Source organism: Aquila chrysaetos, chromosome 14 (genome assembly GCF_900496995.4).
Source record: "Aquila chrysaetos chrysaetos chromosome 14, bAquChr1.4, whole genome shotgun sequence".
Classification (NCBI taxonomy): domain Eukaryota; kingdom Metazoa; phylum Chordata; class Aves; order Accipitriformes; family Accipitridae; genus Aquila; species Aquila chrysaetos.
Genome location: NC_044017.1, coordinates 4,049,911 through 4,061,982, shown reverse-complemented (window position 1 = coordinate 4,061,982; position 12,072 = coordinate 4,049,911). Strand labels below are relative to the sequence as shown.

At 42.1% G+C, this 12,072-nt stretch overlaps 2 protein-coding genes across 6 annotated transcripts in view; both read right to left on the bottom strand.

Moving 5' to 3' along the window:
• GGACT (gamma-glutamylamine cyclotransferase) overlaps positions 1 to 5,830 on the bottom strand; it is a 31,967-nt gene extending 26,137 nt beyond the window's left edge. The window contains exon 1 of one of the 2 annotated variants that reach the window (XM_030036721.1): positions 5,735 to 5,830. The gene's annotated coding sequence lies outside the window, so the exon portion shown is untranslated. Of the gene's footprint in view, positions 1 to 5,152; positions 5,346 to 5,734 lie in introns of those variants that run through there. The other variant, XM_030036722.2, reaches the window with a different exon arrangement.
• Positions 5,831 to 6,631: 801 nt separating this feature from the next.
• The window catches only part of TMTC4 (transmembrane O-mannosyltransferase targeting cadherins 4), a 60,763-nt gene continuing 55,322 nt past the window's right edge, over positions 6,632 to 12,072 (bottom strand). For 2 of the 4 annotated variants that reach the window (XM_030036714.2, XM_041128636.1), the window contains one exon: positions 6,632 to 11,778. In XM_030036714.2, the coding sequence (XP_029892574.1) occupies positions 11,627 to 11,778 (152 nt within the window). In that variant the 3' untranslated portion in view covers positions 6,632 to 11,626. The remainder of the gene's footprint in view (positions 11,779 to 12,072) is intronic. The other 2 variants (XM_041128637.1, XM_041128638.1) reach the window with 2 other exon arrangements.

The window sequence follows — 12,072 nt, the reverse complement described above, 5'->3', positions numbered from 1 at the left end:
CAAAGACAACAAAAGCATTAAAAGAGTTAATTTAGAGGATAAAAAGAAAATTAAAGACAAGAGGATTACAGCTTCAAGTGGGGCCCTTTATGTACTTCGGCCTACCTACCTACCATTTCCCTCTACATTAAAACAACTCATTATTTCTTCTAAGGATGCTATTAGCTAATGAAATTCTGTCATAGCCTTACTCTCATATCACAACTAACATGAATCCCCTGTTCATCATTAGGTCTAAATGTCATTCAAAACCACCACAATCACCAGTCTTCCAACACAAAACCAAAACAAGACCCTTATTTCTCACTCACTACTTAGTCTCACTTCTAGTATCATTTTTCTCAGCAATGTTTTGAAGAAAATTGGTTTATTTCTATTTTCCTTCTAGCTTTCAATATTACTGTATATGTGGACTGTGCCTCTCCTGATAGGAAATAATCTAACCTGTTACTTTTCATTTCTAGAGAAATTCACACATTCTGAGATCCAAGCAACAACAAAACTGTTATTTATAGAACTTACAGTGGATAGAATCCATAGGCATAATTAAAATTACATACTGATTTTAGTGCTAAAAGTCAGTGTCCATACTGTAGCCTGTTTAATAAGCAATTAAACAACAAACACTTGGGTTCGATGTAAAAGAATTCAGAAAGAATGCTATTAATAACTTCTTATGAACCAGAGGATATTCACCTCACTTAACTTTAATTTCCTAAAGTTTGGAATCTAGGCTGGTCATTCAGGCTTCACCAGTTGATGTAGAGAGACATGAGCTGAATCTCTCGCCGCCAGCTACAAATGAAACTTGCATTTCAAATGCAAGTCTGTCATCTAAAGAAGTAGATGAAAGATGGGGGCAGTGGTGAGGTACAAACCCACAGTTCTTATCAGTACTGTGTGTCAGTAGAAGCAATAAAACCTTAATTATTTAAAGTCCTGCACACAAACTGGTCTGCCTACGAGAAGGCAAAATGTATTAAATGACTTATTTCACCAGATATGTACACAGCTTTCAGTCCCTGTGATGCAGAAGGCAGCAGCAGAGGTACAGGTTGATACCCAGGATATCGAGAGATAAAAAGAGCAAAACTATAGCAGACTGAGTCCAGATCAAGAGCAAAAAATATTTCGGAGAAAAAGAGAAGTCTTTTATACTACCATTCCAAAATACTATTTGGATTGTCCATGATACTGTTACCAGAAAGTAACATAATGCCAACAAGTATTCCTGAGACTTGTGGAAAATATAAGTAACAGTGAGAGTTTTAGACCTGCGATGAGAAACAAACATCTACATCTCCTTCCCCACTAACAGGAAAGCTAAACCCTGACTATTGCTGGAGAGCCAGGACTCAGCTAAAAGTGCAGCACAGCAGTCAAGATGATGCTCGCCGGGATCCCCGTTTCCTCTGACATCTCAATGATTTACCTTCCTCATCCATACCTTAAGACTCATGAATACATCTTGCTGAACAAAGAAAGCAGCAAAGAAGGTGAGCACCCTGCACTGTATTAACAGGAGCACAACCAGCAGACTGAGGGAAGTGACGATCTACCTTTACTTGACGCTCATTAGACCACACCTACAACACTGCGTCCAGTTCCGGGCCCCCAAGTACAAGGAAGATCTTGATAAACTGCAGTGAGTTCAGATGGTCATGGAGCAGGAACGCTTGCTCTGTGAAAAGATGCTCAGGAAACTGGGCCTGTTCAACTTGAGAAGAGATGGCTTTGGGGTGACCTAACAGCAGTCTTCCCACACCTATGAGGAAGTTACCCAGAAAACGCAGCTAGGCTTTTCACAGTGGTGCACCTGGGAGTTGGAGAAACAACAGGTATAAACCAAAGTAAGAGAAAGCCCCCGACTTGATTCAAGGAAAAGGGTTTTCATGATGCAGACAAACATTCAAGCAAGCTGCCCAGAGGGGTTGTGTAGTCTCTATCCCTGTAGGTTTTCAAGACACATTGGATAAAGCCTGGTCTGCCCACACAGGTGCTTTGAATAAGGAGGTTGGACTAGAGACTCCCCAGGTCCCTTCCAACCTGAATTATACTATGGTAAAAGTTGTGGGACTGTATCAGGGTAGACAAAATGAGTGGAGGGAAAGAAGATAAATAGACTTGTAATTACTCTGGTGTTATGTGATAGCACATACATTTAAAATTGCAGTATTGTCCTGAGACAGATACTCTGGCACAGCTGAAGCCCTGCCCAGGTGGGATGATATCCCTTACAGTTATAGCAGCAACACACAGCACTGGAAAAACACAATGCTTCAGGGAAGGGATTAGAAAAAAGCGATTCTATGTGGCCAAGAACTTCTGTCAGAACGTCAGCAATATGATGGTATCTCCGGCTGTTAGTAAAGGACATGAGCAATTACAGTCGAAACACTGCAGAGGGAGGTGGTTATACAGGTAATTCCAAAGGAAAAGAGGTCTTGTAAGACAGAGAAATCAGGAGTGACAGTGATACTCAATATGCTTTCCCAAGACGTTAAGAGCAAAACAGCTGACATGCTTAAAGAAATCACAATGGCCAAAAATCTTAATGTAAAGGGCATTCTTGAAAAACACTGTAATGGTAAATCAATAGAATATTGTATTATCCCGGTACAGTCTGTCCTTCTTTAGCGTTAATTGATTTTTGGAAGTGAGGAAGAGAGAGCTGTACCTGACATGGTCCATAAAGTGTAATTAAACTTTTGGAGTGACAAAGAAAAAGAAAAGAAAAAGAAAATTCTAAATAGCTACAGATTTTCATTTAAGAACAGTGATCTACTACTGCTTGAATGGTTCTATTTTTTGAGAAAAAAGGTATTAAGCACACTCTTTAGAGAGACAGAATGAAAAAGGTATTACATCAGCAAACTCAGTGACATGACTACATCCATACATTTCCCCTGTCTCTTACTAAATTATTTATGTAATACTTACCCTCTCTGTCAGAATGCTGCAAAAAATATTTTGAAAGATGGGAAAAAGAAAGGTAGCATCAGTTCATATAGAAAATGCATCCTATCATGGCACACGTTCTCTGCTTAAGCAGTTCACGTCACTGAAAACGTCATGCAAGTTTCACATTCAATTCTACTTAAATCAAGAGAATTACAAAAATTATTTGACCAGGTTCAAGTTCAAAGAGCATATGCTTTTAGAGCATTATAAACATACAATAAGACTTGAACAGGAATAGAAAAAGAGTACATTGCTCCAAAAAAAGAGGTAATAAAAACTACAGTGAAATGAAGTCTATTTTTTGCTACAAACAGTAACTATTAATGCTGCTTATGATCACACAGAAAAATAATCCGGCTAATCCATCAGAGAGTAAAAGCATACTAGAGCTCGTAGCAGAAGGCAAATGCCACAACATACCTCTGGAATTTATTATTCTCTTACTGCACTTCACGACGCCCTCATGATTGCACCTTTGTGCCTGTACCTACACTCACAAATTCAAAACATAGGTAAGGCAGTCACGTAAACCTTACTTCCCAAAAGTTTCCCCAAGAACAAATGCAACTATATGAACAACAGAACAGGCAAAAATCATGGTTACATCAGCAGTCAGATAAAAGTCGTCTTCAAGAGGAAACTTCTTTTGAAATAGGCCGTTGGATTACTATTGGGAGTCATGAAAACATATAGACAGAGTCAGAGGAATGTTGGTTGGAAGGGACCTTTGAAGGTCACCTAGCCCAGCCTCCCCCTCAGAGCAGGGCTAAAGCCAACGCTAGACGACACTTTTTTCAAGTGAAGAGGCTGTGCTCAGCGTTAACAGTGGGTGGGAGAGACAGCAGGTCGGCTGGTGCAAAACCAGGCCTGGTTTGTGCTCTGTACTCTCTGGAGGCACCTAGCTTTCCACACCAAAAATCTGCTATGGAAAGCATAAACTGACATGATGATCCTTCCTAAAGGATAAAAAGCAGACACTGCAGTAAAGGAAGCATTCAAAGCAGTATTTCTACCCTGAAGTGGTAAGAGAAAATGATCAGCAAAAAACTGATCACACATACGAAGAAGTCACCAAAAGAAAAATTATAAGGAGCGGATGACATCAACAACATGACAGACTCTCTTCCGTGGCCAAGCAAAGCTTCATTCAATATTCCAGCGGTCTCAAAACAAACTCATGAACAAGCTCAAGGAAACTTGCTTGCAAAACTGATGCAGAACTCCACAGTAATTTGGAAAGTGAGGAGCGAACGGGCTGCAAGAACTCCAGCAAAATGAAGTATGACACATGTATTAAGTAGTTAATATTTGTCAGCAATAGGGTGCAGATTTTAAAACATCAGCAATGTATGGGAAGTCCGTTTTTTTTGTTTAACATGTTAATGCCCTTGACAATTTGTGTTTTGAGACAGACAGTAACAGAGATATCTGTTCCGTTTAGCTTTTATTTACCGATGGCAATAGAATGCTGTTAACAGGCCGAGGTAAAAAGCCATGTTAGTTTTCATACGACTTTGATGGCTACGATGGAGCAAGGGCAGGAGATGAGTGGTAGCTGAGGATACATATGCTTTATAGACACAGGCTAGGTTTTTAAGGCTTTTCTCAGGGGGAGGGGAGAAGAAAGATGGAAATATGCCCATTTTTCATTCAGACATGCGAAATTTAAAGCCTCTCTTAATGGCCTACGTCACACAATGAACAATTTTAATTGTCAAGAAATTGCTTTTCCAGGCTGACTGCCTCCTTAAACCAGTGTATATATAAACCAAGTCCACTCTTCACACAGCCCTACATGAAACAACTTGGTCATGGAGATATTTATAGTTGTGCCTCTGTATGTTAAGCTCTAGGTAAGTTGCTACCTTGATATTTTCAAAGCATGGCAAAAGTTACAGAAGTAGCAAATTTAAAAAGCGCTGGAGCAAAAAATGAGGAAGTTAATTGTCTGGAGTTAACACAGGATAAATGAGCCTTAACTCAAAAGCAAAAGGTTTACGTAACTCTAAAATGGAGAAGGATACAGAAAAAGCGGGAAATGAAAAGATAGTGAAATGAAATCCTTAGGAGGATATAAAAATAAAATAAAAAACCCTAAAACGATCCGGTCTAAACAACGCGGGCAGAAAGATGAATGTTCTTTATCTTGTAAGGATACAGGTACCAGCTGCCACAGCTTCACCTACAATACCTGAACTATTTTCTTTCTGTTCTCCCTCCAGTTTAGACACTCGTTCTTCAAATCCACGTCACCAATCCTTACAGGGTAAAGGTCACTAAACCGCGTGTTTGGGTCACGACCAACACTCTTCCTCGGAGGACGCTCTAAGCACCTGGATACCAGGAGGAGGCCCGCGGCGGGGGAAGGCGGGCGGGCGGGCAGGCCGGCGAGGCGGAGCTCCCTCACCTCACACCACCGCCGACCCGCACACACCGGCCCCGCGGCCCACCGGCGGCTAGACGGGGGCGGTATGTGTGTGCGGGGGGGGGAGGCGGAGCGCCGGCCAGAGCTCCGCGGAGGAGCCGCAGCCGAACCCGCGGGTCTCCGGTAGAACGCAGCGCGGTCTCCCGCAGAACGCCTCAGCCCAACGGCCGCCGCCGGGCGATGGGGGGGCGGGGGGGGGGGGGAAGAGGGGGGCGCGCGGAGGGGCACCGGCCGCTCGAACCGCGCGGGGCCGCCGCGTCACGTGGCGGCGAGGGCGGGCCGCCCCGCCCCGGCGGCGCGGGTCCTAGCGCCCACCCTCCCCACCGCGGCACGTACGCAATCGCTCACCCGCCAGCGCTGCCGGGTGTCTCCGCGCCTTCGCTTCCGCCCGCACCCGCCGCCTTCTGCCCGGGCCGGGCCGCCTCTCCGGGGAGTTAGGCGGCGGGGCGGGGCGGCGGCGCGGGGGCGGAGCCTCCCCTCAGCGCCCTCCCGCTCTCTCCTTTTCCGCCGGCGGCCGGGGAGGGGGGGTCCGCGGAGGGACGGGACGGGACGGGACGGGGCGGGGGTGAGCCGGGGTCGTTGGCCCGAGCCGCCCCGGCTGCGGGAGGGACTCGCGGGGGAGCCCGGCCAGACCCCCCCAGCGGCAGCCCCGGGGGCCTGCCTTCCGTCGAGGAACGCAACGCCGGGCAGCAAATCGGGCTTTTAGAGAACTTTCAAAACTTTTAGAGAACTTTTAAAGCGCACGGGTAGGAGTAAGATACCCTTATGCCCCGTTTGACGCTGAACAGTTCAGTACTGGGTTATCTGGAGCGCGTAAGCACCATTCTGTAGCCGGGTTATGGGGACAGCGAGTCACGTTTGGGTTTCGGTCCCCCCTCCTTGACCGGTCAGCAAGTTGGAAGCCGGGTTGCATCCGTTATACAGCTGTTTATTCCCTTTCTTACACAACTAGCATTCAATAATTCTATTCCAGCTCTATTCGTTCTATAGTTTATTGTTTTAGAGGTTGAATTAACTAGTTAGGTATTCCATCACTTTCCTCAAGTGCTGCTTTTCTTTTTAGGCATACGCATTCAATGTCGATACACTTGTGCAGAATCAAGATTTTGAACTGTTACTCAAAGGGCAAGAATGCCTTCACAGTACCAGTCCACCACACCCGTTACAATTTTCTTCCTAGCTTACAGCAGAACCCTGAATAAAAAATTCACTGCAAAAATAACCACCATTATCACAATTAAAATCTATGCAAAAAGATAGCAAAATGCAGATTTATTACACGGCTCCATTACAAATGTATTTACTTCCTGCTCAGCTGAAAACAAACTGGAACGTACCATTGGCAATCTAAATGATTCAACACTACATTAAAAAACTGTTCAACTCTGCAATCACAAGCTACCAACTTCAGTATCTGTAGGGATTTTTTTCTAACAAAAATACTTATTTTAAAAAGCCCTGAACCACTCGACGTATCGTCACTGACACACCCCGAACACCCATGCCACAACACCGCAGCGCAGCTTTCCAATACGAAGGTCATCAGTCCTCCAGTGCTCAAGAGCCCACGCAGCTACGCGCATCCTCTTCTTCGGAGCGGCTGTGTGGTCCTTTTTCCTTAAAGCATCGGATCCCAGTTGCTGTGTTTATAACATCACACCTACGTACAACCGCTTCACATCATCGTGGGGCCCAGCACGCAGTCTGAAGTGGCCGTTACTAGTGGTACCTGCTGCTCATGGTGGTACATGACAGACATTTGGCTCCCTCAGCATTCACGTCACAGAAATCCAACCCTGTGATCTCACTTTTGTTTCTAGCAACTTTTAGTCTTTGTCCAGTTAACCATGCCCTCATAAACACGTACTTGGTAAGAGACGTATCAAGAGCTGTGGAAGGAAGCACTATGCAGTGAAAGGGCAAATCGAGAATCACGTGGGAATCTACACGTAATGATAGGTATGTAAATGTACCTATGCTCACATGAAATGTGGAACACAAGCAGGAACCAGCAAATAAATATAAAGATATTTAAACTAAAAAAAATCCCACCATATAGAAACAGGCTATGCTATCACACTTAACATTCTAACAGCTAGAGCTTGAAATAGCAACTTCAATTTAAGAAAAAAATCTCACCTTTGCAAATTTACAGTTGCTTTAGATTGCTTTTAAAACAAAGTGAAGGACTCCAAAAGTCAATTCAATACCAAGTTGTTACCAGTTATTCTGATCATAGACAAGCTAACAATGGATCAAATGACCTGAACATTCTGTTTCTGTAGGCAGAGATTTGACATTTGGATGCTTTATCAGCCATATAAATTTAACTACCCGCAGAAACCAAAGCTCTCTTGTCTCATCCCACTCGCTCATCCAGCTACTGTAACTCTCTGACTCTCAGGGCAAGTACCCGCCAATTTGCTTCTATGCCAGTCTTTTAATATTCTTGGTGCAGATAACATACAAGAATGATAGAGGAGTATGGGACCCGATTACTTAAAACTGAAAGCAGCAGTGAGATTTTCTTCATATATATGAGCTGATCACCTTAGTTACCCTTTGAAGTTAGCGAAGAGGAATACCTGCTTCAAGTACACGATACCTCACATCCTAAAGGTGCTTTCTTTAGGCGATGAATCATGTTTCAGATTACCTGTTTTTTTCCCCAGTGACTATACAGAGAAACTAGGACAAATAGCTCAGATGCAGGTATCTCAAATATGAAGGAAAGAAGTTCCCAGTGAATAAGCCCAGTATTTTTAACAAAACATTCAAAAGTATTGAAGATTTTTATTTCTGGAGTGCTCATAAACACACACACGCAACCCACGTCTCTAAAATTTAAATCTTAAGTATGAAATTAAGTAACAGGAAAATGCATGCACATGGCATTGGTCTAAACATGAGAGAAACATACAGTTAGGGAACTCCCTTGGAAGTTTTTGGTGAAAAGAGACTGTCACCCGTAGCAGTCATTGTGAATATTTTTCTGACTCCATTCTGTGCATTGAATCATTCTGTAATTCTCTCCTCAGAACTGTATTTGAACAAGCAATCTTTGGAAAAAAAAAAATGTATCCAGGTTTCTTAATTTCACTACAGAATCAAGCAGGCCATCTGATAAGCAGGAAAATTTAATCTTCTGTAATTAGCAATGGTAGAAAAGTAACGTGGGGAAAAAAATCCATCACGCTGGAAAGCCAGACAACGTTTGTAACAACAGTTAGGTACAAAACCACTTTTTCTTCACCCTTCTCTCTTCCAGGTTGGGTGTTCTGTACTATTCCAGGAATTAGTTATGAGGTATGAAAAAACAAGCAAAAGGTTAACATTATAACCATTTTAATAAAACTCACTGCATTATTTGCACTCTCAAAGTATTTCGGAAAATAAAGTAAAAAAATATTTAACATTCTTGAAAGTCTTAAGGAATTTTTTATTAAAAAAGCTGTCTTGTTTGTTGCTTCTTTTGAACCCAATTCTGCCTCAACATTACGCTCAACATAAGTGTATCCTTCTTATTACCATCATACAAGTAATCACATTGAATTTCTGTAGCACTGAAAATGATACAAAACAAATAAACCTTCACAAAATATATACAGGTAGCCAGAAAACTAATCAAGAAGAAGTTATGTTGTCTGTATTGAAGAGTAAACACCATTTTCAAATACCAACAAAACATCCAATTTGTTGGCATGTCTCTTCCATCTAAGATTCTTGAATAGGACAAACTGACTTCCACACAGGAATTCCTACAACAACTTTGGTTTATAATGACCTAGAGAGAATTCATACTCCATATATAGTATTGATCTAGCGGATTTCTGTAAAGCTAATATGGCAGGCAACAGGGAAAACGATGCATGTGAACTTCATGATGAGAATAATAATTTAAACTCAGTATGTCATATTCCAAATATACAGAAAAGACCTGATTATATTAAACACATTTATCTTCTGCTATAAACTAGCTCATCCAGCCAGATCCCAACTCTTTCATACCTCATGACTGACGTAGCTAAGTGTTCTCTATATCTGATGAATAATAGGCTATGTATGGAAAGCCTTAAAAAGTCTGCTGTTTGTACCGAAGGGTGTATCTATTTCAGCATGTTTCCGATACAAAAGTTGGTACTGACTAAACTATGCTGGTTATCAGAAGATGACTAGCCATACTGGTCCAGTGTTCTGCTGGATCAGTACAGATACTTATCAAAGAGCATGTTTATATCCTGCAAATATATTCAGAAACTAGTTTCTGAAGATTTTGTCCAGAAACCAGAAGAAATGGAAACAATTGCATCAACTTAGTACCCTATCAGAACTAATTTGTCCTGCTGAGAAAAAGGCTGTATTTGCAGGAGAGGACCACTGCACTAGCACAAAGATGTGCCGCTGGTACCTCAACTAAAATCAGTATGGCAACACCCTATATAAAGTAGGCATATTAATTCATCCAAAGCCAAATCTGTGGACAGCACCACACTGCCACAGCCTTGCTGGCTAGATTTACAGTTATAGTCTGGCAAGAACATTACATTAAAGTAGCCACACTACTTGTACTACCCAAACTAGCTTTGTCAGAGGATGCTTTGGTAGCTCTGCAGTATTGCAATGTGCTCTGTAGACACACTTGGTTCTTGAAACAACTGTCATTTCCAAGCAAATTTATAATGTAAAACTAGCCTCTTATAGGTTCAAAACATAGTATAGGTGTAGAAGGGTTACAGGGTGGTCAGATGGCAAGGTCATGCAACATCCTGTCCTATGGCAGGCATTCCCCCGACACTTTAAATGGTTCCACACATCAATGAGTTGTGTATGGAGAACATTACACAATCTCCCATACAATAATCATTGGACAAATTAGGAAAGCTGCAAATACTGCACTGATCAATTGGGGGACACAGTCGGAAAGAATAAAGGAATATGAAAAGAGAGGTAAAGTTCCTCAGTTTTCACATCCAATAGCAATTTTCCAATTTAAAAAAAAACCCCCACACAACAAAAAACCCCAACAAATAAATAGACATGTGACTACTTCCTGAAGCAGGAATGTAAATATTAGCACAAGAAAAACAACTCTGGACAGCCAGAGTCTAAACATGTATTAAAGCATAGCATATTTTGAAAAGTGACATTGTATCTGAATCATCCCACGTCAATGTGATCAGTTTATGTATTAACAGCTATGCTTATTTAACTGCCACTTCAGCAAACACATGAGCCACAGGAGACAAAGGTGAAGTTGAGTTCCTTCCAGTTAATACATGAACAGCCAAGGTCAGGTCCTCTGCCCAGTTACTTTTTCACAGAAATTCTCTCCTTATTCACCAACACTATTGGAGCTGAAAGGTGTAATGTCCTTAACCAGAAAGCACTGAAATGCCTGAGAACACAGGAATTAGCTCCTGTAGATGCTACACTGTACTCAGACCAATGACCTGCTGCAGGAGCTAAAGCAATTCTGACTTGTTGCCCAAGTTGTCTATGGTAGATGAGGCTGCCTGCAAGAACAGAAACTCTAGCTGACTCCTCTATCGCCTCACACTTCTTCTCCCTTTGCTGATTGCTAAAATCTCTGTCTTAATCTAGGAGTATTTGCTCCACTCAAGCATACCTCAAGCAGTACACTGGCTGACAAACATATATGGTCAAATCCTTGTCCTCATTTACTCCTGTACAAATCTGACACTTCACAGGATGGAGCCAGAAACAAGGACAAGGGCATAACCCAAATTACATGAGTAGACTGACGTGCTGCAGAGAATCCATTCTTCTACTGGCTCTGCAGGACAGGCAGTAGAAGGCAGTAATAAAACTGAAGTGGATAGATATTCTTCATACTTAAAAAGATCAGGATTTAAACAGGAAATTGCACTTTTTTAAGAATCACTTTCAGAAATAAAACTGCCTTCTGATACCCATCCTGCTACTAAAAAGTCAGATGAAGATATCAAATTACAAGTGAAAGCTGTGAAATTCCACCTGCATTGCTTTCATATACCTATAAAAATGTTCTAAGGGACTTTAAAAGCAGTTCAAGAGTAAAAATAAAATGAACCCTCAAGCTGAAATGTTGGGATCTGTGGGAGGGCATAATTGGACATTCAAGCGTGCAGTGCTGCTGGTGGTATTATTTTTGAGAAATAATGACTGAATCCTTTACATGGCCAAAAGTACCCATGTAACATTAATCGTAAACAGCATGCACGGACAACCTGAAAAGAAACATCAGGCACTGCCTTTCTTTTGCAATTGCTCCAGTTTTCGTCTTAAGAGGTTGTAGTTTTCCTTGGTCCCAGGTGCCATAGGATCAAGCTTCAGAGAGACTTCATAGTGCTTCTTTGCTAAGTCAAGATTTCCCCAGCGATGATAAAGCACAGCTGGAACATCAATAAGGAATTTCATTAGCAATATTGTTGAATAATGTGCAATCTTGCCAATCACTTGGAAAACAACATTAAAGCATTTGTTTCCAGTGAGGGTCTCTTGCTGGCTGGTGGCACAGTAGCTGCTTGTTCTGTTGCCAAATGCAGGAGCAAAGCCTGGGAGCAGAACTGGCATGGGAATGATGAAGGAATGAATTACATTGCAGCCATAAATGGCAGCTCTTATCTGGTGAGCTCATTGCGGGTTACAAGCATAGCATAAATGAACCAATTTGCAGACACTGAAGT